The sequence below is a fragment of the Lithobates pipiens genome, unplaced genomic scaffold, assembly GCF_037356315.1.
Source record: "Lithobates pipiens isolate NorthernLeopardFrog02 unplaced genomic scaffold, aLitPip1_a1.2 Scaffold_19, whole genome shotgun sequence".
Taxonomy (NCBI): Eukaryota; Metazoa; Chordata; class Amphibia; order Anura; family Ranidae; genus Lithobates; species Lithobates pipiens.
Genome location: NW_027507764.1, coordinates 23,503,542 through 23,528,975, shown reverse-complemented (window position 1 = coordinate 23,528,975; position 25,434 = coordinate 23,503,542). Strand labels below are relative to the sequence as shown.

At 46.1% G+C, this 25,434-nt stretch overlaps 1 protein-coding gene across 2 annotated transcripts in view; it reads right to left on the bottom strand.

Moving 5' to 3' along the window:
- FAM219A (family with sequence similarity 219 member A) overlaps positions 1-25,434 on the bottom strand; it is a 129,786-nt gene that overhangs the window by 48,861 nt on the left and 55,491 nt on the right. For both annotated transcript variants that reach the window (XM_077490559.1, XM_077490560.1), the window contains exon 2: positions 22,869-22,968. In XM_077490559.1, the coding sequence (XP_077346685.1) occupies positions 22,869-22,968 (100 nt within the window). The remainder of the gene's footprint in view (positions 1-22,868; positions 22,969-25,434) is intronic.

Genomic DNA, 25,434 nt, shown 5'->3' with positions numbered 1-25,434 from the left:
GGGTCACTGGAGGGACAGGGGTCGCTGGGACAGTTGTCACAGGAGGGAGAGGAGTCACTGGAGGGACGGAGTCGCAGGCGTCACTGGAGGGACAGGAGTCGCAGGCATCACTGGGGGGACAGGAGTCGCAGGCATCACTGGAGGGACAGGAGTCGCAGGCATCACTGGAGGGACAGGAGTCGCAGGCATCACTGGAGGGACAGGAGTCACTGGAGGGACAGGGGTCACAGGAGGGACAGGAGTCGCAGGGGGTCACTGGAGGGACAGGAGTTGCAGGAGTCACTGGAGGGACAGGAGTTGCAGGAGTCACTGGAGGGACAGGAGTTGAAGGAGTCACTGGAGGGACAGGAGTTGCAGGGGTCACTGGAGGGACAGGAGTTGCAGGGGTCACTGGAGGGACAGGGGTCACTGGAGGGACAGGAGTCGCAGGGGTCACTGGAGGGACAGGAGTCGCAGGGGTCACTGGAGGGACAGGAGTCGCAGGGGTCACTGGAGGGACAGGGGTCGCTGGAGGGACAGGGGTCGCTGGAGGGACAGGGGTCGCTGGAGGGACAGGGGTCACTGGAGGGACAGGAGTCACTGGTGGGACAGGAGTCACTGGTGGGACAGGCGTCGCAGGGGTCACTGGAGGGACAGGAGTCACTGGTGGGACAGGCGTCGCAGGGGTCACTGGAGGGACAGGAGTCACTGGTGGGACAGGCGTCGCAGGGGTCACTGGAGGGACAGGAGTCACTGGTGGGACAGGCGTCGCAGGGGTCACTGGAGGGACAGGAGTCACAGGGATCACTGGAGGGACAGGAGTCACAGGAATCACTGGAGGGACAGGAGTCGCAGGCGTCACTGGAGGGACAGGAGTCGCAGGCATCACTGGAGGGACAGGAGTCACTGGAGAGACAGGGGTCACAGGAGGGACAGGAGTCGCAGGGGTCACTGGAGGGACAGGAGTCGCAGGGGTCACTGGAGGGACAGGAGTCGCAGGGGTCACTGGAGGGACAGGAGTCGCAGGGGTCACTGGAGGGACAGGGGTCACTGGAGGGACAGGGGTCACTGGAGGGACAGGGGTCACTGGAGGGACAGGCGTCGCAGGGGTCACTGGAGGGACAGGCGTCGCAGGGGTCACTGGAGGGACAGGCGTCGCAGGGGTCACTGGAGGGACAGGAGTCACAGGGATCACTGGAGGGACGGAGTCGCAGGCGTCACTGGGGGGACAGGAGTCGCAGGCATCACTGGGGGGACAGGAGTCGCAGGCATCACTGGGGGGACAGGAGTCGCAGGCATCACTGGGGAGACAGGAGTCGCAGGCATCACTGGAGGGACAGGAGTCACTGGAGGGACAGGGGTCACAGGAGGGACAGGAGTCGCAGGGGTCACTGGAGGTAGAGGAGTCACTGGGACAGGAGTCGCAGGCGTCACTGGAGGGTCAGGAGTCACTGGAGGGACAGGAGTCGCAGGGGTCACTGGAGGGACAGGAGTCGCAGGAGGGACAGGAGTCACAGGGCTCACTGGAGGGACAGGAGTTACAGGAAGACAGGGGTCACTGGAGGTACAGGAGTCACAGGAAGGACAGGGGTCACAGGAGGGACAGGGGTCGCAGGGGTCACTGGAGGGACAGGAGTCACAGGAAGGACAGGCGTCATTGGAGGGACAGGGGTCACAGGAGGGACAGGGGTCACAGGAGTCACTGGAGGGACAGCAATGCACAGAAGTCATAGGAGACAATCAAGTCACAGGGGTCACTCAGTGGCGACACAAGGGGGGGTCACAGAAGTCTCAGGGGGCAATACAGACATAGGATGGAGTCACAGGCGGACATGGAAGGCATGAGGCACAAGGAGTCAGGTAAAGAGCAGCAGCAAGGGGGGGCTCACCTTATGTGCAACGACCCCGACACACACACACCAATCCTTCCGTCGTTTTGCCATTTCAAACCATGCAAGACCAAGACACGCGCAACATTAGAAAAGGAATGACCTCCATTGTGTAACACATAAAAGGTGGAGTGTTTACCATGCAGGCTGTGGTCAGCATGAGACCATCAAAGGGAACCAGTCATGTCTACATGGTTCAGTCTTCAATGATAAAAGACGAGACTTTACTTCTGACTCTTAGGGGGTCAGAGTTTACTTGTAGTGCGACAGCAGCTTTACCTGCCGGGTTTCACCCACTACCTCCCAACCTCTGAGTGCCATTAAAAGGCAGATCCTCAGCGGTCTACACCTCTTTTAAGTGCATGTTGTTGCTGCTATGCGCACTCAGGAGACGGGAGACAGGAAGTTATCAGCACGTGGTCAGGCAGCGAACAAGGCAGCAGCTGTTTCTCCAGCTATAGAGTACGATTCAGATATAGCAACCAAAGCTGTATGAGGGGGAACATATATACCTTCAATAAATAATAATCAATTATAAATCATGTGATAAATGTGAGCCAATCACAGCAAAGAGCTACCGTAAGATGTCAGGAAGGAGGTTAACAGCTGGATAATGAGGTGGTACTTGGGTACTTGTCCTGCCGAATGAATCATCCAAGAATAAGCCTCTGGAGCCGGGGGGGGGGGGGTCACAAGGAAACTGATATGGCAGGAAGTCATTATGTGACCCGTATCGTCTTGCTATCATCTGAAGCTGGAAGCATTATCTAATTTACTGATTCCAGACAGACTGGCTACATGCAAGGACCAGGATTCATTTTATACACGCCATCGTTCGCAGTCCAAAGACCACGGATATGGAACACTCTACCCACGAACATCCGCTTGGAAGGAAACCATGGGGCCTTCAGGAAAAAACTCAAGACCCACCTCTTCTAAGCCCTTGTACACACAGTCGGAGAATCCGTTGGAATGTGTCCCATCGGACCGTTTTGTTGGATAATCCGACTGTGTGTGTGGTATGCACCGGACTGTTTCCGTCAGAATATCCGTCGGACCATACTCCCATCATGTGTAGAGAATTCCGATCGGACAAAGTGCCACGCATGCTCAGATCAAATTCCTACATCAAAGCTATTGGCTACTAGCGTGAACGTAGTCCCGTCCTAACGAAAATTACGTCATCACATTCTGAACGATCGGATTTTCCGACAACTTTGGCCGACCGCGTGTATGCAACAGTTTCGGACAAAATCCAGGGACAAAATCCGACGGATTTAGTTGTCAGAATGTCCGACCGTGTGTACAAGGGCTAAGAAGGAAGTCAACGCAGGTCGGATCAAGTGCCTTGATGCGATTCAGTTCGCATTTGCAGAGCTATACAAGTCATTCATTCATCATTATTTAGTGAATGTTGGAGTTCTGCTTTAGCAGCACTCCAAAAAAAAAAAATCTGATCTTTGAGACTTCCTAGTATGTGGGGGTGCCTAGGCACTCCTGGTTCTATAGCTTTATAGCTATATAGCTGAAGTGTGAGATCATCAAAGCCACTGCTGCCTCTGACTACTACTCTCAGCAGATTTGGAGTGATATCTGGCGACGTCACCGCTTCCTGTTCTCCTTGCTGGAGGTTTTGACATGAGGAAGCAAAGACCTGCCTCAGCCAAGATGGCCACCTCCCCACATAGACACAGTGGAGAAACAAGCTGCTGGCTAGGCCTGTGCTTTGAACTCACACCAGAAAAAATACCTTTGTAGGTCCAGTTCACTTGTGGTTGGTTTACTTTGTTGCCAGTCAAGCCATGATGAAGGGGGTACTTAGACCTTCGAAAAAGTGTTGGTTGCTTTTTGAATTGTCCCCCTGACCTTTATTAGAATAAAGTTGTATCTGGACCTCTTAGCAGTGGTGTGGCACTTCAATTTCAACTTTTTTACAGTGGAGAATATGGCATGGTCAGTAATGGGAAAAGATCGGCTGAAGGAAGACCACAGAAAACACAAGTGACTAGTCCTTTCCACTTGGCTTTTTTTTTTCTTTCAAGGTTGGGGGGGGGGGGGGGGGGGGCAGCTTTCAGAATTTACTTTTGAAGGACAAGCTACCTCCAGGTAAGAATGTCCTCAGTCACTGCCATCTTAGCACCCAGTTTGGGTTCTAGATTGGGGCAAGTTCTCGCTTTGCAGTGACACCTTGACCTGGCAGTGCGGTTTGCCATGAGGACCTGAGCCTTCTGCTTCTACTCTCAGCTCGGTTCTTGTTGACAGACTATTTCTGACAAAAAAATTGCTTATACGTAATTCCACACAGCTGTCTTTTTATAGCTCTGCGGAAAAGGTTCTGAGACGCAGAGATCTTAGCTGTAATGTGCAGTGGAGTGACATTTCTAGTGATTATTGCAGATTCACCTTGACACATGGATTAATGAACACCGGAGAGCTCGCGGTTCCAGCACTCAGAAGATACTTGAGGACTCCCAGAAACAGGTGCAGAGTAAGCAATGAGCAGGGGTGACCACAGAAGACCTCTCCATCCTGCAACTCTGAGCTCCCTATGATGATAAATATCCACAAGGAAACCTGCAGACAAGGACACACTGAGCTAGGAATGTTTTATGACCCTGGGAAAAATGGAACTCTAAATAGCCAATCAGAATCTGAGCCTGCAAACCATCTACATGGGCATGAAGAAGCGGATTGTGGATGATGTCATTCCAAAAGAGTGTCTAAGAATTCCTTTCTGGAGGGTATTTATTTCCTGTAAGCCCAACTTACAAAAACCTGTCTGGTCGCATTGTATCATCATTCTCCAAACCCTCGTCAATAACGTTATGGTTTCCATACATTGACCAGATGATGGCTCTAGGTCGTCTGACCTATTAACCAGAGGCTCTGGATGGACAGTTGGATAAATGTCTCTATATTTAGGATGTATCTGGTCTCTAAACCGAAGGCTCTAAATGGACAGTTGGATAAATGGCTCTATATTTAATATGTATCCAGTCTTTAAACTGGAGGATATGGATGGACATTTGTATAAATGGCTCTATCTATAAACCAGAGGATATGGATGGACAGTTGTATAAATGGCTCTATCTATAAACCAGAGGATATGGATGGACATTTGTATAAATGGCTCTATATTTAGGATGTATCTGGTCTATAAAACAGAGGCTCTGGATGGACAGTTGGATAAATGGTTCTATATTTAGGCTGTATCTGGTCTATAAACCAGAGGATCTGGATGGACAGTTGGATAAAATCGCTCTGTATTTAGGATGTATGTGGTCTATAAACCAGAGGATCTGAAAGAGGCAGTTGGATAAATGGCTGGGCAGTTGGCTATAGGGCTGAACTGCCGCTATGATCATTCTTATGGTGCACAGAATCGCCAGCTGAAAAATAAGATATCTGAATGATGCCTGTAGCTGAAGGCATCATTAAGATATCACCACTGAAAGTCAAGGACTTTCTAAAAAATCTACCTACCTTCTAAATTCTTTAAGATTATAGAGTCCATCCTTAACTCCTTTGTCTGGGGCCATAGCAGACATAAATTAGCATGGCTAGTCCTCAAAAACCCTACTTCTTTAGGAGGGGCTACACTACCCCATGTCCGAGACCACTCTTTAGCCTCCCAACTGTCAATTTTTTTTTTTTTTTTTTTATAAAACTGACCTTCCACAGTACCAGGCCTTAATATGTAATAACCCCCGACCACCCTGTTCATACTCCCTTGTCTATTTTCTGGGTGGAAAACCCACTAGGACTTCTCCAGGCATAAAGACAGTATGGCATCTCATCACCGACGAGTCTGGGAACTTGCCCTTCGAAAACATAATGTCCTGTTTTCTCATTCTCATACCCCCCCTATGGTACAACAGCAACCTACCGGAAATTACTTACAGTGCCAGAACCTGTAGTGTGGGCCACCCTGGGAATAGTATTCTTGCACCACATTATGACCACATCTGGGCCCAAACCATTTCAAACTTTATAAAGGAAGAATTTGCGCACCCTAACCATCTCTTTTTTTCTAGATACCTGCAGCTCCACCATGCCCTACAAACCCAGTTTAACCATTGATAACCCCTCCCACAGTGCTCACAATCTTGGGCACAGAACCCACCAAACAAATCTCTACCCCAGGGGTAGGCAACCTCGACCTTTCAGCTGTTTTGAAACTACAAGTTCCAAGAGACATTGCAAGACCCTAACAATCACAGGCATGATTCCTAGAGGCAAAGGCATGATGGGATTTGTAGTTTCACCACAGCTGGAGGGCCAACCCCTGATCTACCCTTTACTCCACTATCCACCACCCCCAAGTTACAGACTTGGCTTATACAGTCAAAGCTACCTTGGGAGTCCGATATTGGAGCAATAGAGAATGACGACTGGGAAGAAATTTTGGAAATACTAAAATTGGTCTTCCCCTAAAATGTCCGACAGATTGACGCAATTATACATATTACATTGGGCATGTTTATCACCCCGTAGGATAGCCCACTACCAATGCACGCCGTAGTCCACTTTGCCCACTATGTGCCTCTGCACCTGGGTCCTTCTACCACTTCATTTGGACCAGTCCGCTTATACAAACGTTTTGGCTTCAGGTAATCCACTTCCTACATGATGTGATGGGCTCCCCAGCAGTCCTAGATCCCAAAATGTGTCTACTGGGATTACGTCCAGATTTAGAAAATCGATAAATTCATTGCCACTTTCTTAACTGAAACACTTTTAATGTCAAGAAAAATATTGGCGAGCAACTGGATGCAGGCAACGCTTCCTACTTGTCAAGGTTGGGAAAAAAAAAAAAAGAAAAAAAAGGAGGTGAATGATGTATTGCCTTACAAAAAGTTCATCTATATGCATAGAGGTTGTCCACTTAAATATTCTAAAAAGTATGGGATCATTGGATATCTGATGGCAAAACATAGATCTAAAAATGCGCCTCTTCATTAGAAATGAAGGTTTCAGGCTCTCATTGTATCCATGTAACTTCATTCATTGGATTGATCTCTTGGTTTACAATTGTTTTTTGGCTATCCCACAATTATTTATATGCACAGATGACATTGTGTTTAACTGTGTTTTTATTATGTATCACCACTTATCTCATGTCTTTTCTCCTTTATATTTGTACCATGTATCACTTTTCAATAACTTTTTTTTGTTTTGTTTTGTTTTTTGATTGAAAAAAAAAAAAAAAACAACAACTGTGAATCACAAACTACAGAAGATGCAGAGGTTATCAATCTATTAATATTGGGACTCGTGATGACGGCAGACAATGCCGAGGTTATCAATCTATTAATATTGGGAGTTATGAAGACTACAGATGATGCTGAGGTTATCAATCTATTAATATTGGGAGTGGAGATGACTGCAGACAACTCCGAGGTTATCAATCTATTAATATTGGGAGTCATGAAGACTACAGATGATGCAGAGGTAATCAATCTATTAATATTGGGACTCACGATGACAGCAAACAATGCTGAGGTTATCAATCTATTAATATTGGGGTTCATGAAGACTACAGATGATGCCGAGGTTATCAATCTACTAATATTGGGAGTGGAGAGGACTGCAGACAATGCCAAGGTTATCAATCTATTAATATTGGAAGTGGAGATGACTGCAGAAAATGCCAAGGTTATCAATCTATTAATATTGGGAGTCATGAAGACTACAGACGATGCCAAGGTTATCAGTCTATTAATATTGGGAGTGGAGATGACTGCAGACAACGCCGAGGTTATCAATCTATTAATATTGGGAGTCATGAAGACTACAGACGATGCCGAGGTTATCAATCTATTAATATTGGGAGAGGAGATGACTGCAGACAACATCAAGGTTATCAATCTACTAATATTGGGTGTGGAGAGTACTGCAGACAATGCCGAGGTTATCAATCTATTAATATTGGGAGTCATGAAGACTACAGACGATGCCGAGGTTATCAATCTATTAATATTGGGAGAGGAGATGACTGCAGACAACATCAAGGTTATCAATCTACTAATATTGGGTGTGGAGAGTACTGCAGACAATGCCGAGGTTATCAATCTATTAATATTGGGAGTGGAGATAACCTCGGCGTTGTCTGCAGTCGTCAATCTATTAATATTGGGAGTCATGAAGACTACAGACGATGCCGAGGTTATCAATCTATTAATATTGGGAGTGGAAATGACTGCAGAACAACGCAGAGGTTATCAATCTATTAATATTGGGAGTCATGAAGACTACAGATGATGCCGAGGTTATCAATCTATTAATATTGGGAGTGGAGATGACTGCAGACAATGCCGAGATAATCAATCTACAGTAAAACCTTTGTTTGCCTGTAGAATTTGTTCTGGAAACATGCTTGTAATCCAAAGCATTTGTAAATCAAAGCCAATTTCCCCATAAGAAATAATGGAAACTCCGATGATTCGTTCCACAATCATTTATTCATAAGTCCTTCAGTTTATGGTCCATATAAAAAGATTCTAGCAATGTGATCATAAAATCTCCATCCACAAATGGAAGCCTCCAAAAAGGGGATTAGAAGCAACATCCAGCAGGAGCTACAGAGTATAAAAGAGAAGAGAGGCTCCTCTAAGTGTAGCAATATTGTTACATTTAATGAAGGTACAACATTTAGCAACTCACATGGTTGATGATTAAATGAGGCACATCTAAGTATGCAGGCATCCGGGGTAAAGCTGTCCATATAGATCATTCTCCGCACCGCCGGCTCTTACCGCTGTTCGTCTGCAATCGTGACCGGGAAGACTACCCTGCAGGACAGCGATCTGAAAGCGAGGCTTGAATCGCTCGTGGAGCGCATCGTGGAAAGGATGACGATGATGGCGGTGTGGAGGACGGTCTATGTGGACTACTTTACCCCAGATGTCTGCATACTTAGATGTGCCTGTTTAAATCATTAAACGTGTCAGTTGCTAAATATACCTTCATTAAATGTAACCATATTGCTACACTTAGAGGCGCCTCTCTTCTCTTTTATACTCAGTTGTGACATGACGCTACTTGTATATCAAGACATCGCTTGTATATCAACTCAAAATGTATTTAAACATTTTACTTGTCTTGCAAAACGCTCTCAAACCAAGGTTTTACTGTATTAATATTGGGAATGGAGATGACTGCAGACGATGCCGAGGTTATCCCTCCATTAATACTGGCGGTACGATGACTACAGATGATGCCGGGGGTTATCAATTAATATTGGGAGTCATGATGAATGTGGACGAGGCAGGGGTAATCAATTTATCAATATTATTGGGAATTACAAAGACGACAGACAATGCCGAGGTAATCAATCTATTAATATTGGGAAGCCGAAGACTACAGAGGATGCCAAGTTATTCAATCTATTAATATTGGGAGGCCGAGGACTACAGAGGATGCCAAGGTAATCAATTAATATTGGGAAGCCGAAGACTACAGAGGATGCCAAGGTAATCAATCTATTAATATTGGGAAGCCGAAGACTACAGAGGATGCCAAGGTAATCAATCTATTAATATTGGGAGGCCGAGGACTACAGAGGATGCCAAGGTATTCAATCTATTAATATAGGGAGGCCAAAGACTACAGAGGATGCCAAGGTAATCAATCTATTAATATTGGGAGGCCGAAGACTACAGAGCATGCCAAGGTAATCAATCTATTAATATTGGGAGGCCGAGGACTACAGAGGAGGCCAAGGTATTCAATCTATTAATATTGGGAGGCCGAGGACTACAGAGGTTGCCAAGGTAATCAATCTATCTATTAATATTTGGAGGCTAAAGACTGCAGACGAGGTCGAGGTGATCAATTTTTTAATATTGGGAGTTGTGATGACTACAGACAACGCCGGGGTAACCAATCTATTAATATTGGGAGTCTGATCACTGCGGATGAAGCCGCAGTGATTGATCTATTAATACTGGGAGTCACGATGACTGCGGACAAGGCTGGGGTGATCAATCTAATAATATTTGGAGTAGTGATGACTGCACATGAAGTTGGTGTGATCAATCTATTAATATTGGGAAAAGCGAAGACTACAGGCGAGGCCAAGGTGATCAGTCTATTAATACAAGGAGGCTGATGACTGCAGACAAAACTGGGGTAATCAATAGATTAGTATTGGGAGTTGTGATGACTGCATACGATACTAAGGTAATCAATCAATTAGTATTGGGAGTGGAGATGACTGCAAGCGATGCCGAGGTTATCCATCTCTTAATACTGGGGTTGCGATGACTACAGACAATGCCGGGGTTATCAATTAATATTGGGAGTCATGATGAAAGTGGAGGAGGCAGGGCTAATCAATTTAATATTATTGGGAATTGCGAAGACTACAGATAATGTCGAGGTAATCAATCTATTAATATTGGGAGGCGAAAGACTGCAGACGAGGTCAGGGTGATCAATTAATATTGGGAGTTGCGATGACTGCAGATGAGGTTGGGGTAATCAATCTATTAATATAAAGGAGGCTGAGGACTGCAGACGAGACTGGGGTAATCAATCGATTAATATTGGGAGTTTGCGATGACTGCAGACGAGACTGGGGTAATCAATCTATTAATATTGGGAGCCATGATGACTGCGGATGAGACTGGGGTAATCAATCGATTAATATTGGGAAGCACGAAGACTACAGACGATGCCGGGGTGATCAATCGATTAATATTGGGAGCCATGATGACTGCGGATGAGACTGGGGTAATCAATCGATTAATATTGGGAAGCACGAAGACTACAGACGATTCTGGGGTGATCAATCTATTAATATTGGGAGTTTGATGTTCCCATATAATGGAAGCAGCTGAGATATCGGAGAGGGAGGTAAATTGCCTCTAAAGGCGAATGAAGAGGGGGGGAGGGGGGTTGTGAGCAGGGTGTCCATTATTCATGGCAGGACTCGGCAGCCAAGGATGGGCCTGAATCCTAATCAATGAATGCAAATAACGCTGTAAACAAGATTTATCAGAGCCTGCTCCCCCCACCCACAGATCAATCTTTTCCCCGACACCGAGGGGGGAGGAAAGAGACGGAGAACACGGGATTTAAAACTAATTATTCACGTCTAAGGCGCCGATCATTGCGCTGCTGTCTGGGAAGAAAAAAAACAATCTTAATCCCGGGATGGTGACACATCAGATAGGCGGCTGGAACTAAAGAGAACCTGTCAAAGCTCATACTGCATCCTACAGCACACACTATACAACAAATAATTTTTGCATTACGGTGTGCTTCCTGTCTACACAGGACATGTATGAACACAACAAGTACAGTATCTCACAAAAGTAAGTACACCCCTCACATTTTTGTAAATATTTTCTTCTATCTTTTCATGTGACAACACTGAAGAAATGACACTTGTCTACAATGTAAAGTAGTGAGTGTACAGCTTGTATAACTGTAAATTACTGGAACCATGTCCTGTGGTCTGATGAGACCAAGATAAAAGGTATCTGGGTCAGATGGTGACAAGCGTGTGTGGGGGCAACCAGGTGAGGAGGACAAAGACAAGTGTGTCTTGTCTACAGTCCAGAATGGTGGTGGGAGTGTCATGGCCTGGGGCTGGATGAGTGCTGCCGGCACTGGGGAGCTACAAATCATTGAGGGGACCATGAATGCCAAAATGTACTGTGACATACTGAAGCAGAGCATGATCCCCTCCCTTCAGAGACTGGACCGCAGGGCAGTATTCCAACATGATAACCACCCCAAACTCACCTCCAACACGACCACTGCCTTGCTAAAGAAGCTGAGGGTAAAGATAATGGACTGACCAAGCATGTCTCCAGACCTAAACCCTATTGAGCATCTGTGGGACATCCTCAAACGGAAGTTGGAGGAGCGCAAGGTCTCCCACATCCACCAGCTCCGTGATGTCATCATGGAGGAGGGGAAGAGGACTCCAGTGACAACCGGTGAAGCTCTGGTGACCTCCATGCCCAAGAGGGTTAAGTCAGTGCTGGAAAATAATGGTGGCCACACAAAATATTGACACTTTGGGCCCAATTTGGACATTTTCACTTAGGGGTGTACTCACTTTTGTTGCCAGCGGTTTAGACATTAATGGCTGTGTGTTGAGTTATTTTGAGGGAACAGAAAATGTACACTGTTATACAAGCTGTACACTCACTACTTTACATTGTAGACAAGTGTCATTTCTTCAGTGTTGTCACATGAAAAGATAGAAGGAAATGTTTGCAGAAATGTGAGGGGTGTACTTACTTTTGTGAGATACTGGAATTCAAATGGTGCCCTAAAGAAATCACAAAATGTTTGTGTTGTAAGTGGTTTTTCTTTTCTAGATTTTTAACTACTTGCCGGCCACGCTTTTCTTTGTTTGTTTGCACTTTTTTTTTTAAAAGTTTAAATCAGTATTTTCTTCCAGAAAATTACTTATAACCCCCAAACATTACATCGTTTTTTTTTTTATTAGCAGAGACCCTAGGGAATAAAATGGTAAACGTAGCAATTTTTTTTTATGTCACACAGTATTTGCGCAACGATTTTGCAAACTATTTTTATTTTTTTTGTATAACGTGAAAGATGTTACGGCGAGTAAATACTGTAGATACCCAAACATGTTGTGCTTTAAAATTGCGCATGCTTGTGGAATGGCGTAAAAATCACAGTTATTAAAAATCTCCACAGGCGATGCCTTAAACGCCCTTACAGGTTACATGTTTAAAGTTACAGAGGAGGTCTAACACTAGAATTATTGCTCTCGCTCTAACGTTTGTGGCGCTGCCTCACATAAGTGGTTCGAATACCATTTACATGCGTGTGTGCGACTTACGTATGTGTTCGCTTCTTCGCGAAGCATGGAGGGATGGAGAACTTTAAAACATACATTATATATATTTTATATTTTTTTATATTATATATATATATATATATTATATTATATTATATATTATATTATATATATATATATAAATAATTATTTATTTTACTTTTATTTTTACACTATCCCTTTAATTTTTTTTGATGACTTTTATTCCCATTACAAAAAATGTAATAGAAATAAAGATAACACATTCTCTTTACGGAGAGATCTGAGGTCAAAAAGACAACAAAATCTCCTCTTTTACCTTTAAAGGCAAAAAATAAAAAATAAAATATAAAAAAAAAAAAAATAAAAAAAAAATGTATATGTTCTTCCAGCCTGGACAAGAAGTGATGTCATGACATCGCTCCAGTCCTCCGAGGCCATAGAGCCGATCAAAGAGTGTCAACTCTTTGATCACCTATAGGAGCAGCTGGCCGCACCACTGGATCGTTCCTCGGGTGCACTGACGGAAACAGCGGGAGGGGACACCGGAAACCGTTCCAGTGGCTCATGAGCCGTTCTGACTGGTTTCCCAAGAAAGCCGGCTGCCGAACGAAAAAAAAAAAAAATGGTACCAGTGTTTAGGCTGATCATTTTTAGCCATAATTCCAGTAAACCGCTTGCAAACTGCAACATACACTACATTACCAAAAGTATTGGGGCGCCTGCCCTTACACGAACATGAATTTTACCGACATCCCAGCCTTAGTCCGTAGGGTTCAATATTGAGTTGGCTCCGCCCTTTGCAGCTATAACAGCTTCAACTCTTTTGGGAAAAAATTAGAGTGGAGAATGTGATCCAGGCCTTCTCATCCAACAACAGTGCATGACCTCACAAATGCTCTTCTGAAAGAATGGTCAAACATCCCCATAGACCATGGGTCTTCAAAACTATGGCCCTCCAGTTATTCAGGAACTACAATTCCCATCATGCCTACTTGCCTAGTCATGTCTGTGAATGTCAGAGCTGCACAATGCCTCATGGGATGTGTAGTTTTGCAACAGCTGGAGGGCCGTAGTTTGAGGATCCCTGCCATAGACACACTCCTAAACCTTGTGGACGGCCTTCCCAGAAGAGTTGAAGCTGTTATAGCTGCAAAGGGCGGGCCCACTCAATATTGAACCCTACGGACTAAGACTGGGATGCCATTAAAAGTTCATGTGCGTGTAAAGGCAGGTGTCACAATACTTTTGACAATATAGTGTATATGGTATCACTGCGATTGTCAGGAGCAGGAGAATTTATTTATTTATTTATTTTTTTTGTTGATGGTAAATTATGGTAATAGCAATAAATATACAGCTAATAGATTTTGTTTTTAACTATTTTGGGACAGTTTTTCTTTGATAATGCAAAAAAAGAAAAATAATAGTAAAAAAAATATATATATATAATAATAATAATAATAATAATAATAGTTATCCATTACCATTTACTACCAAAAGAAAGCCCAATCTGTCCTGAAAAAAAACAAGGGATAGTCCATTTGGATACACAAAGTAGCTGTGATGATGTATATACAATTTTACGAACACATGTCAAAGTTGCAAAATTGTGCTTAGGCATTAATATTTGTTTTACCCTTAGGCAGGGAGGGGGTTAAAGGTCATATACAGTTTGATTTTTATCTGCAAGCTTTTGTGAGATCTTTCTTTGCACATTGCAAAAATAAACCCCAAAAAACAAAGCATCACGTAGCCACGATATAACAATAATGTGCACACGTGATCCCGAGCCTCCATGTTTAACTGCTTCAGATCCGCGCTCTAGCCAAATGATGGCTACAGCGCCGACCTACTTTGCCGTTCTCCCGTGCCCGGACAGCCTGTGCACCCACTTTAGGGAATGCACGGTGATCGGAGTAAGGGGTCGATCCCGACCCTTTAGCACGTGATCAGCTGTTAGCCAATGACAGCTGATCACGTGATGTAAACAGAGCCGGTAATCAGCTATTTTTTCTCCTTGCGCTGACAGCCTGAAAGGAAAAAAACAAAAAGCAGATCACCGGCGGCTCTCAGAGGGACATCGGTTCCAATCAGAGAGCTCCTGCCAGCTCATCTGTGCCCACCTGTGCCACCTGGCAGTGCCACCTACCAGTGAACAACAGTGCCGCCTAATATTGCCCACCAGCTCCACCCATCACTGCTCACAGTGCCACCTATCAGTGTCACCAATCAGTGCCTCATCAACAGTGCTGCCCATCACTGTCACCTTTCAGTCTATCAGTGCCCATCAGTGTCACCTACTAGTGGCCATCAGTGTCACCTACCAGTGCCACCAATCAGTGCCTCATCAACAGTGCTGCCCATCAGTGTCACCTTTCAGTCTATCAGTGCCCATCAGTGTCACCTACTAGTGCCCATCAGTGCCACCCATCAGGGCCACCATCAGGGCCCATCAGTGCCACCCATCAGGGCCCATCAGTGCCACCCATCAGGGCCCATCAGTGCCACCATCAGGGCCCATCAGTGCCATCCATCAGGGCCCAGTGCCACCATCAGGGCCCATCAGTGCCATATTATCTGTGCCCATCAGTGCCGCCTTATCTGTGCCCATCAGTGCCGCCTTATCTGTGCCCATCAGTGCCGCCTTATCTGTGCCCATCAGTGCCACCTTAGCTGTGCCCATCAGTGCCACCTTAGCTGTGCCCATCAGTGCCACCTTAGCTGTGCCCATCAGTGCCACCTTAGCTGTGTCCATCAGTGCAGCCCATCAGTGCCCACCAGTGCAGCCTCATCAGCGTATATCAATGAAGGAGAAAAATTACCTGTCTGCAAAATTTTATAAATCTATGAAAGACGATTCTTTTTTTTCCATCTTTTTGTCGCTTGTTTTGCAAATAAAAACCCCAGCTGTGATTAAATACCACCAAAAGAAAGCTCTGTTTGTGTGAAAAAAATGATAAAAATGTAATTTGGGTACAGCGTTGTATGACCGCGCAATTGTCATTTAAAGTGCGTCAGCGCTGAAAGCTGAAAATTGGTCTGGGCGGGGGGGGGGGGTAAAGTGCCCGGTAAGCAAGTGGTTAAAAGAACTGAAATCCAATGAATGGAAAGGGGCGGACTAGCGACAGTCAGGCTGGGGAGGAAAGCGACAGATAATGCTGGATGTCCTCCAGCCAGGTAATGAGGCCGGGCTCTATCTGACTTGCTGCTGCTGCTTCTAAGGCAGACTGTGAGACGCTCACAGTGTGCAGTTAAATCAGAGGAAGCTGTTTCAGTCGAGGAGAGGAGCCGGTGTGAAAGACTGAAGGGAAGGACGAAGTTGAAAGCAGTAAACAGCTTTATGACATAAGGACTAAGTTGCAACAGGTGGAAGTAGAAGATCAACCATTTTCAAAAGGAGAAGTAGAGCTGTAGGTGTTCTTCAGGTAGGTGTTCTCCAGATTTGGCGAGGAGCCACACTGGGGTGCTCGGCCTCCGATACATACACAACCCGATATGCCTAGCACATAGTCGTGGAGAATGCTCCACAGCTCTGGCCTCTCTCACAATTACACATAATCAGTCCCTGGGGACTTGGCTGTCAGTTTGGCGCGTTGGCCGGGTAATGAGCTGAGCCAGGATGGGTCACCAGGCGGAGGGGGAAATAGCATCCTTCACAAAAGGTAATGATGGCTGGCGCTCTGTGGAAATGTAATCACAGGCTAGGGATGAGACGAGGCGGACAGTACGGCGAGGCAGAGAGCGCAGATTATGGAACGCTTTGTAGAAGGACCGGGAGTGGTCAAGGAGGTCTAGAAGGTCAATGATGAGAGCAATATGTGAAGTAGAGGACACTGAGCACATACAGAATACACAGTACTGAGAGATGAGGGGCCTTCAAAAAAAAAAAAAAAAGTAAAGCGGACAATGGCTGGGATAAAAAGGAGAAGAACCGGCCTGGTGCAAACAATACCGCATTGCTACAGAATAATTTGAGAGGCTTGTCTATTGCATTATCATTATATCCGATTTATAGTGCGCCAAGGCTCTGCAATATAAAAAGGGGGGATAGAACATTTACAATACAATTGAAGACCAGAGCGTTCAGAGTGCCCTGCTTGTGGGGGCGTATGGTCTAAAATGGAGGAGCAAGTGATAACAAAAAGGAGAAAGTAAAAGTTCAGTTGTTAGGTAGAGGCAGGATAGACTTCCCTGAAGAGAGGAGTTTTCAGGGATCACCTAAAAAGGTAGACAGAGTAGGAGATAGACAGATTGGGGTAGGGGAGTTTAGAGAATGGGAGAGGCTCTGGAGAAGTCCTATCATAGGAGGAGGTGACGTGGGTGTTCGACAGCAGGAGGTCTTGGGATAAGTGAGGCGAACGGTTTGGGTGATACTTTGAGATGAAGTTGGTGGTGTTATTGGGGGACAGCATAGGAGGAGGTGATGAGAGTGTTAGAGAGCAGGGGGTCTTGGGAGGAGTGAGAAGGACAGTTTGGGTGATACTTTGAGAGGAGGTTGGTGGTGTTATTGGGGGACAGCTTAGGATGGGGTGACGTGGGTGTTAGAGAGCAGGAGGTCTTGGGATAAATGAGAACGCTTTGGGTGATACTTTGAGATGAGGTTGGTCATATTGGGGGACAGCATAGGAGGAGGTGACGAGGGTGTTAGAATGCAGGAGGTCTTGGGATAAGTGAGGAGAATGGTTTGCGTGATGCTTTGAGATGAGGTTGGTGGTGTTACGGGGGGACAGCATAGGAGGAGGTGACAAGGGTGTAAGACAGCAGGAAGTCTTGGGATAAATGAGAACGCTTTGGGTGATACTTTGAGATGAGGTTGGTCATATTGGGGGACAGCTTAGGAGGAGGTGACGAGGGTGTTAGACAGCAGGAGGTCTTGGGATAAGTGAGGAGAACGGTTTGCGTGATGCTTTGAGATGAGGTTGGTGGTGTTACGGGGGGACAGCATAGGAGGAGGTGACAAGGGTGTAAGACAGCAGGAAGTCTTGGGATAAATGAGAACGCTTTGGGTGATACTTTGAGATGAGGTTGGTCATATTCAGGAGACAGCATAGGAGGAGGTGATGAGAGTGTAAACCCTTGTACACACGCACGGTCAGAGATTTCCACAGCCAAATCCGTCTGATTTTGCCCGTCGGATCTTATCCGAAACTGTTGCATACACACGGTCGGACAAAGTTGTCGAAAATCCGATCTTTCAGAACGTGAAGACGTTATTTCGTTACGATGGGACTACATTCAGGCTAGTAGCCAATAGCTTTGATGTAGGAATTTGATCTGAGCATGCGTGGCACTTTGTCCGATCGGAATTCTCTACACATGATCGGAGTATGTCCGATCGGACCAGTTGGTCGGAAAATATTTCCAACATGTTGGAAAATTTGGTCTGACGGATATTCCGACAGAATCGGTCCGATGCATACCACACACAGTCGGATTATCCGACAACACGTTCCGATAGGACACATTCCGACGGATTCTCCGACCGTGTGTACAAGGGCTAAGAGCAGGGATCCTCAAACTACGGCCCTCCAGCTGTTGCGAAACTACACATCCCATGAGGCATTGTAAAACTCTGACATTCACAGACATGACCAGGCATGATGGGAATTGTAGTTCCTGAACAATTGGAAGGCCATAGTTTGAAGACCCATGGCTTAGAGAGTAGGAAGTCTTGGGATAAATGAGAACGGTTTGGGTGATGCTTTGAGAGGAGGTTGGTTGTGTTACGGGGGGGACAGCATAGGAGGAGGTGACGAGGGTGTTAGAGAGCAGGGGGTCTTGGGAGGAGTGAGGAGGATGGTTTGGGCGATACTTTGAGATGAGGTCGGTGATGTTACTGATTGCAGAGTTATGGATGGTTTTCTATGTTGCTTTGAATTTTATTCATTGGACGAGTGAAATCTAGTGGAAGGATTGGCAGAGGGCAACGGCGGACCCATCCAAACATCTTTAATAAGCATTGATTACGGACATTGGCCTCCCTGCTGCCCAACTTATTAAAATCATATTTTCTAGACAGACGTTCATAAATTTTACTAAAAAAAACAACCCAACATCCAACACTTCATCGGCCTCACACCTTCCCCAATCCATCAAGCCTCTTCTACAAAATAAAACGTTTTCATCATATATAGTCTCCATTAACCATCATGTAAGGTGAAAGATAAATCTCTGCCATCAATCAACTACCTGTTCGTGAAAAACAGTTACATTTACACTTTCTAAAAAATGTCCTCGTCAATGTGATTATACTTTTGCAGAATATGCAGATAAGAAAAGACATCTTATTATTCCAAAATCCTGTAAAACTGCTCAAGCCTCGGGGGGTATGGAGACAAGCCAAGGGCTCTAAGTGCCATCGTATTTCTTACAAGATTGTTTTCAGTCATTTAAAGGTTTTCCTTCATGTTCCATTGGTGATGCAATGGATATAGCTGACTCAGCAAGTAGCACAGCCATTCCTTCAGAGATGAGGGACCGGTGTCCCCTAAGGCATTTCAAGAGAAAGGAGTTATGACAAGTAACAATACTTTTCTTCATTGCACATTATGGGACATTGGGTGAAGTAAATCAGATACATTGGAACATTCAAAAGCAATCCAACTGTGGGGTGGGCAACAGAAGAAACAAAGGCTAACTTTGAGATGAAGTTGGTGGTGTTACTGGGAAACAGCATGGGAGGAGGTGTTTACCCTTTCGGCACACATACCTCATAGGGCAGTCAGTATGCCCTAGGAAGAGTGGTCCTTACATTGGTGGTCAGTGGGAAGAACGTCCCTTACACTGGTGAGCAGTGAGAAGAATGCTCCTTACATTGGTGATCAGTGGGAAGAATGTCCCTTACATTGGTGATCAGTGAGAAGAATGTTCCTTACATTGGTGATCAGTGAGAAGAATGTTCCTTACATTGGTGATCAGTGGGGAGAATGTTCCTTACATTGGTGATCAGTGGGGAGAATGTTCCTTACATTGGTGATCAGTGGGAAGAATGTTCCTTACATTGGTGATCAGTGGGAAGAATGCTCCTTACATTGGTGATCAGTGGGAAGAATGTTCCTTACATTGGTGATCAGTGAGAAGAATGTCCCTTACATTGGTGATCAGTGGGAAGAATGTTCCTTACATTGGTGATCAGTGGGAAGAATGCTCCTTACATTGGTGATCAGTGGGAAGAATGTTCCTTACATTGGTGATCAGTGAGAAGAATGTTCCTTACATTGGTGATCAGTGGGGAGAATGTTCCTTACATTGGTGATCAGTGGGAAGAATGTTCCTTACATTGATGATCAGTGAGAAGAATGTTCCTTACATTGATGATCAGTGGGAAGAATGTTCCTTACATTGGTGATCAGTGAGAAGAATGTCCCTTACATTGGTGATCAGTGGGAAGAATGTTCCTTACATTGGGGATCAGTGAGAAGAATGTTCCTTACATTGGTGATCAGTGGGAAGAATGTTCCTTACATTGGTGATCAGTGGGGAGAATGTCCCTTACATTGGTGATCAGTGGGGAGAATGTCCCTTACATTGGTGATCAGTGAGAAGAATGTTCCTTACATTGGTGATCAGTGGGAAGAATGTTCCTTACATTGGTGATCAGTGGGAATAATGCTCCTTAGATTGGTGGTCAGTGAGAAGAATGCTTCTTACGTTGATGGTCATTAAGAAGAATGCGGCTTACATTGGTGGTCAGAGGGAAGCATGCTTCTAAAGCTCCATACACACTATCAGATTTTCTGCTGATTTATTCCTTCAGATTTACCAAAACCATATGAGGTCCAACCTTAGGAGTTTCAATTTGTATGCAGGCAGGGCCTTGCACTACATGGTTTTGGTAAATCTGAACACAAAAATCATCAGAAAATCTGATAGTGTGTATGGGGCTTTACATTGGTGGTCAGAAGTGGTCATTGATGGTGATTCTTTTAAATGATGGTCATTAGGAAGAATGCTCCTTACTATTGATGGTCAGTAGGTCAGTGCAACCCTCAGAGTGGTGGTCAGAATGCCAACCATACAGAGTACGGATGTCATGAAAGTACGGATGTCATGCAGCTGGCAGAGGCCTTGGCCCTGGAACTATGCAGGAACCATCAAATAAAAGATCAATCAGCCACAACTCAAGGAATCCCTAGCAATCTCTGGACAATTACAAGGGTTCTATTGAAACCCCTGTTGAAAATGTCTCTCCTACAGGGTCATCAGGGACAGGCTTCCACCAGTGGGTGCAGAACAGCCCTGAACCTGTAGGCATGAGCCATCGCAGAGTCCATGCCAAAAGGCTGGCCCCACTTCTTCTCAGCAAGGTTAAGGATCAACTGATCCAGAAAGTTGGATGATGAAACTTTTCAGTCTCGAGGGAGAGAAGACATCCGTTCTCCTAGGACACTAGCATGCTGGGAGTGGGCTGTGCTGTACTTTGCCAGTGTCCAATCTCCTGAAGGCAGCAGCATAACCCACTGTACCTGAAAAATGTCATCCTGTGTCCCATAATCTATGATTAACAAATATGACTTGGTGGTTTATAGGAAGACACTGACATACCTTACCATCCCAGGCAAAGATCCTAAAAATATATAGCATTTTCAGAAGGATATCAGCAGTTGCATCCCTTCCTTTAATTACTTTAAACTAAACTATACTCATGTGGGATATTTCAGCCCTAATCATGCATACTCAATGGTCATACATAAAGAAATGATCTCATCGGCCCTCACTGCTGTCCCATGAAAGTTTGGTGGGTGCACTGTAAAAAGATATGTGACCAAAGAGTAGAGGAACTATGAAAATACTGCTAATTATGACAGAAGCAGGTTACATAAACTCAGGTTAAACTGCAGACCTTCTGGTTTTAGTACAGTTGTTCAGTTCAGATGGGGGGGGGGGGGGGGGGGTTATTGGCCTCCTGATGAAAGGAGGGGGCAAGTGTATTGGGCTCCTGGTGAAGGTGTGTGTGTGTGGGGGGGTGTATTGGCCTCCGGATGAAGGCAGGTTGGGGGGCTGCACCGGACTCCCCGTAAACAGGGGCTGCACCGGACTCCCGGTAAACAGGGGCTGCACCGGACTCCCGGTAAACAGGGGCTGCACCGGACTCCCGGTGAACAGGGGCTGCACCGGACTCCCGGTGAACAGGGGCTGCACCGGACTCCCGGTGAACAGGGGCTGCACCGGACTCCCCGTGAACAGGGGCTGCACCGGACTCCCCGTGAACAGGGGCTGCACCGGACTCCCCGTGAACAGGGGCTGCACCGGACTCCCCGTGAACAGGGGCTGCACCGGACTCCCCGTGAACAGGGGCTGCACCGGACTCCCCGTGAACAGGGGCTGCACCGGACTCCCCGTGAACAGGGGCTGCACCGGACTCCCCGTGAACAGGGGCTGCACCGGACTCCCCGTGAACAGGGGCTGCACCGGACTCCCCGTGAACAGGGGCTGCACCGGACTCCCCGTGAACAGGGGCTGCACCGGACTCCCCGTGAACAGGGGCTGCACCGGACTCCCCGTGAACAGGGGCTGCACCGGACTCCCCGTGAACAGGGGCTGCACCGGACTCCCCGTGAACAGGGGCTGCACCGGACTCCCCGTGAAGAGGGGCTGCACCGGACTCCCGGTGAAGAGGGGCTGCACCGGACTCCCGGTGAAGAGGGGCTGCACCGGACTCCCGGTGAAGAGGGGCTGCACCGGACTCCCGGTGAAGAGGGGCTGCACCGGACTCCCGGTGAAGAGGGGCTGCACCGGACTCCCGGTGAAGAGGGGCTGCACCGGACTCCCGGTGAAGAGGGGCTGCACCGGACTCCCGGTGAAGAGGGGCTGCACCGGACTCCCGGTGAAGAGGGGCTGCACCGGACTCCCGGTGAAGAGGGGCTGCACCGGACTCCCGGTGAAGAGGGGCTGCACCGGACTCCCGGTGAAGAGGGGCTGCACCGGACTCCCGGTGAAGAGGGGCTGCACCGGACTCCCGGTGAAGAGGGGCTGCACCGGACTCCAGATCAAGGAGGAGTATTTTGGCCTCCAGATGAAGGGGGAGTGTCAGGTATCTTAGGAATATTATATAAATGCTGGTGAAGGGAAGGGGGCCCAAGGGACAAGGACACTAACATTACAATCATCTTTAGTTCAATATTCCACACCAGCCTCGGACCAACTACAGCTCCACACCTCCAGCGTGACCTTCCGCACCTACACCTTCCACCTACCTAACTTGACTTGCAGCGGAGAAGGTTTGTAGTTCATGGACACGGACTCCGCCTCTCGGATGTCGCAGTCTCCGTCTGCAATCGCAGCTGCTGCTGGATCCTAGAAGACAAAAAAAAAAAAAAAGAGGAGAAAATGTTATGGTTATTTTATTAGTTACCATAAAATGGAGTCACTTTCTTTAAAAGGATCCCAGTGATCAACCAAAATCAAAAGTGGATTCAAACAAATTCCAGTAAAATAAAACCGCTTCATCCTCTTGTTTGTCTTGGTCGGCCGTAATATGTAAATACGCACAGGCATGCACAGATGAACTGACTTTAAAGAATAAACCTTGACGCGTTTCGTACATTCTGACGCTTAAGCGCATTGTGCGAAATGCGTTGAGTTACTACTTTTTGATGTCTGTGCGTCTTTACAATAGTGTTACAGCCAAGCAAGACAATGTTTAAAAAAAAAAGGAACCTCTGACCTGGTTTATTGTTTTTGGTGCCACTCAAAAAGTAGAGGTGAAAGCATACCCGTGTCCCAGATCATGGGGTGCAGGCTTATCCCGATACCAATACAGAGTGCTAGCTAATGTAAAGAGGAAAGGATCACCCCTACTCCCGTCCAGCCCAGGTGAACAAACGATAAGGAACAGTCTTAGCCTACATGTCTCCACTACGCAATCACCCCCACCAGGGCTTAATCATAAAGGACCTCAACACATTTTTCACAAAATGCATAATCGTAAGAATGATTTTGAAAAATGCATCAAAGGTCTCTCCCTTGATGTCCGTTCAACTGTGCATATCAGTGCAATTTTACAATACATCTTGCAGTCCAGAAGGACAAACAAGTCAATGACTCAGGTGCAAGTTTACTGAATATGATATGATTGGGTGCGAGTTATAAAATATCACATTCACATTTTAACTGGCGATCGATATTGTTCAATATGGCTGCTGGTATGGCACAATGGATGACTAGAAGGCTCTTGAAGTGGAGGGAGACACTTACACCTCACTTACCCTGCAGTATCCATATCCAAAACAGAGCAATCACCACGCAGAACCTTCTAAAGCCCATTATAGGATATTCCTACCATCGCAAGCAATTTCCTTAACCACTTTCAGCCCCGGACCATTTTGCTGGTCAAAGACCAGACCACTTTTTGCGATTCGGCACTGCGTCGCTTTAACTGACAATTGCGCGGTCGTGCGACGTGGCTCCCAAACAAAATTGACGTCCTTTTTTCCCACAAATAGAGCTTTCTTTTGGTGGTATTTGATCACCCCTGCGGTTTTTATTTTTTGCGCTATAAACAAAAATAGAGCGACAATTTTGAAAAAAAAACGCATTATTTTTTACTTTTTGTTATAATAAATATCCCCCAAAAATATATAAAAAAACATTTTTTTCCCTCAGTTTAGGCCGATACGTATTCTTCTACATATTTTTGGTAAAAAAAAAATAAATAAAAAAATAAATAAATAAATAAAAACGCAATAAGCGATTGATTGGTTTGCGCAAAAGTTATAGCGTTTACAAAATAGGGATAGTTTTATAGCATTTTTATTAATCATTTTTTATTATTTATTTTTTTTACTAGTAATGGTGGCGATCAGAGATTTTTGTTTGTGACTGCGACATTGTGGGGGACCCATCGGACATTTTTGACACATTTTTGGGACCATTGTCATTTATACAGTAATCACTGCTATATAAATGCAGTGATTCCTGTGTAAATGACACTGGCAGTGAAAGGGTTAACCAGTGGGTGGCAGTGTAGAGGTTAAGTGTTCCTAGGGGTGTGTTACTAACTGAGGGGGGGCTGGGCTTTAATTTAGTGAACACTGATCTCTGCTCCAATCACATGGAGCAGAGATCAGCGTCACTAGTTGCTAGGCAGAATGGAGAAATGTTGTTTACACAGCATTTCCTCCATTCGGCCGCTCCGTGAGACGATCGCGGGGATGCCCGCGGCGATCGAGTCCGCGGGTCCCGCGACCGGACTCACGGGGGTCCCGACCAGCGCGGGAGCGCGCCGCCGTCGGCGCGCTCCCGATGGCAGGGCGGCAAATTTAAAGGGATGTACATGTACGCCCATTTGCCTGCCCGTGCCATTCTGTCGACGTACATCGTCATGCGCTGGTCGGCAAGTGGTTAAAGCAAAGCTGAACATGAATGAGGGACTTCATCTTTCAGCATGACAATGACCCAAAGCATACATCCAAATCAACAAAGGAATGGCTTCACCAAAAGCCTTTTCTGACGAAGAACAACATCCAAGCCCGGCTAAATTTTGCAAAAACACATCTGGGAAATATGTTCTGGTCTGATGAAACCAAAGGTTGATCTTTTTGGCCATAATTCCAAAAGATATGTTTGGAGCAAAAACAAACACCGCGCCGCACGTCACCAAAATAATACCATACCCACTGTGAAGCATGGTGGTGGAAGCACCATTCTCTGGGGCTGTTTTTCCTTTAGCTGGAACAGGGCTTTAGTCAAGGTAGAGGGAATTATGAACAGTTCCAAATTACCAGTCAATTTTGGCACAAAACCTTCAGGCTTCTGCTAGAA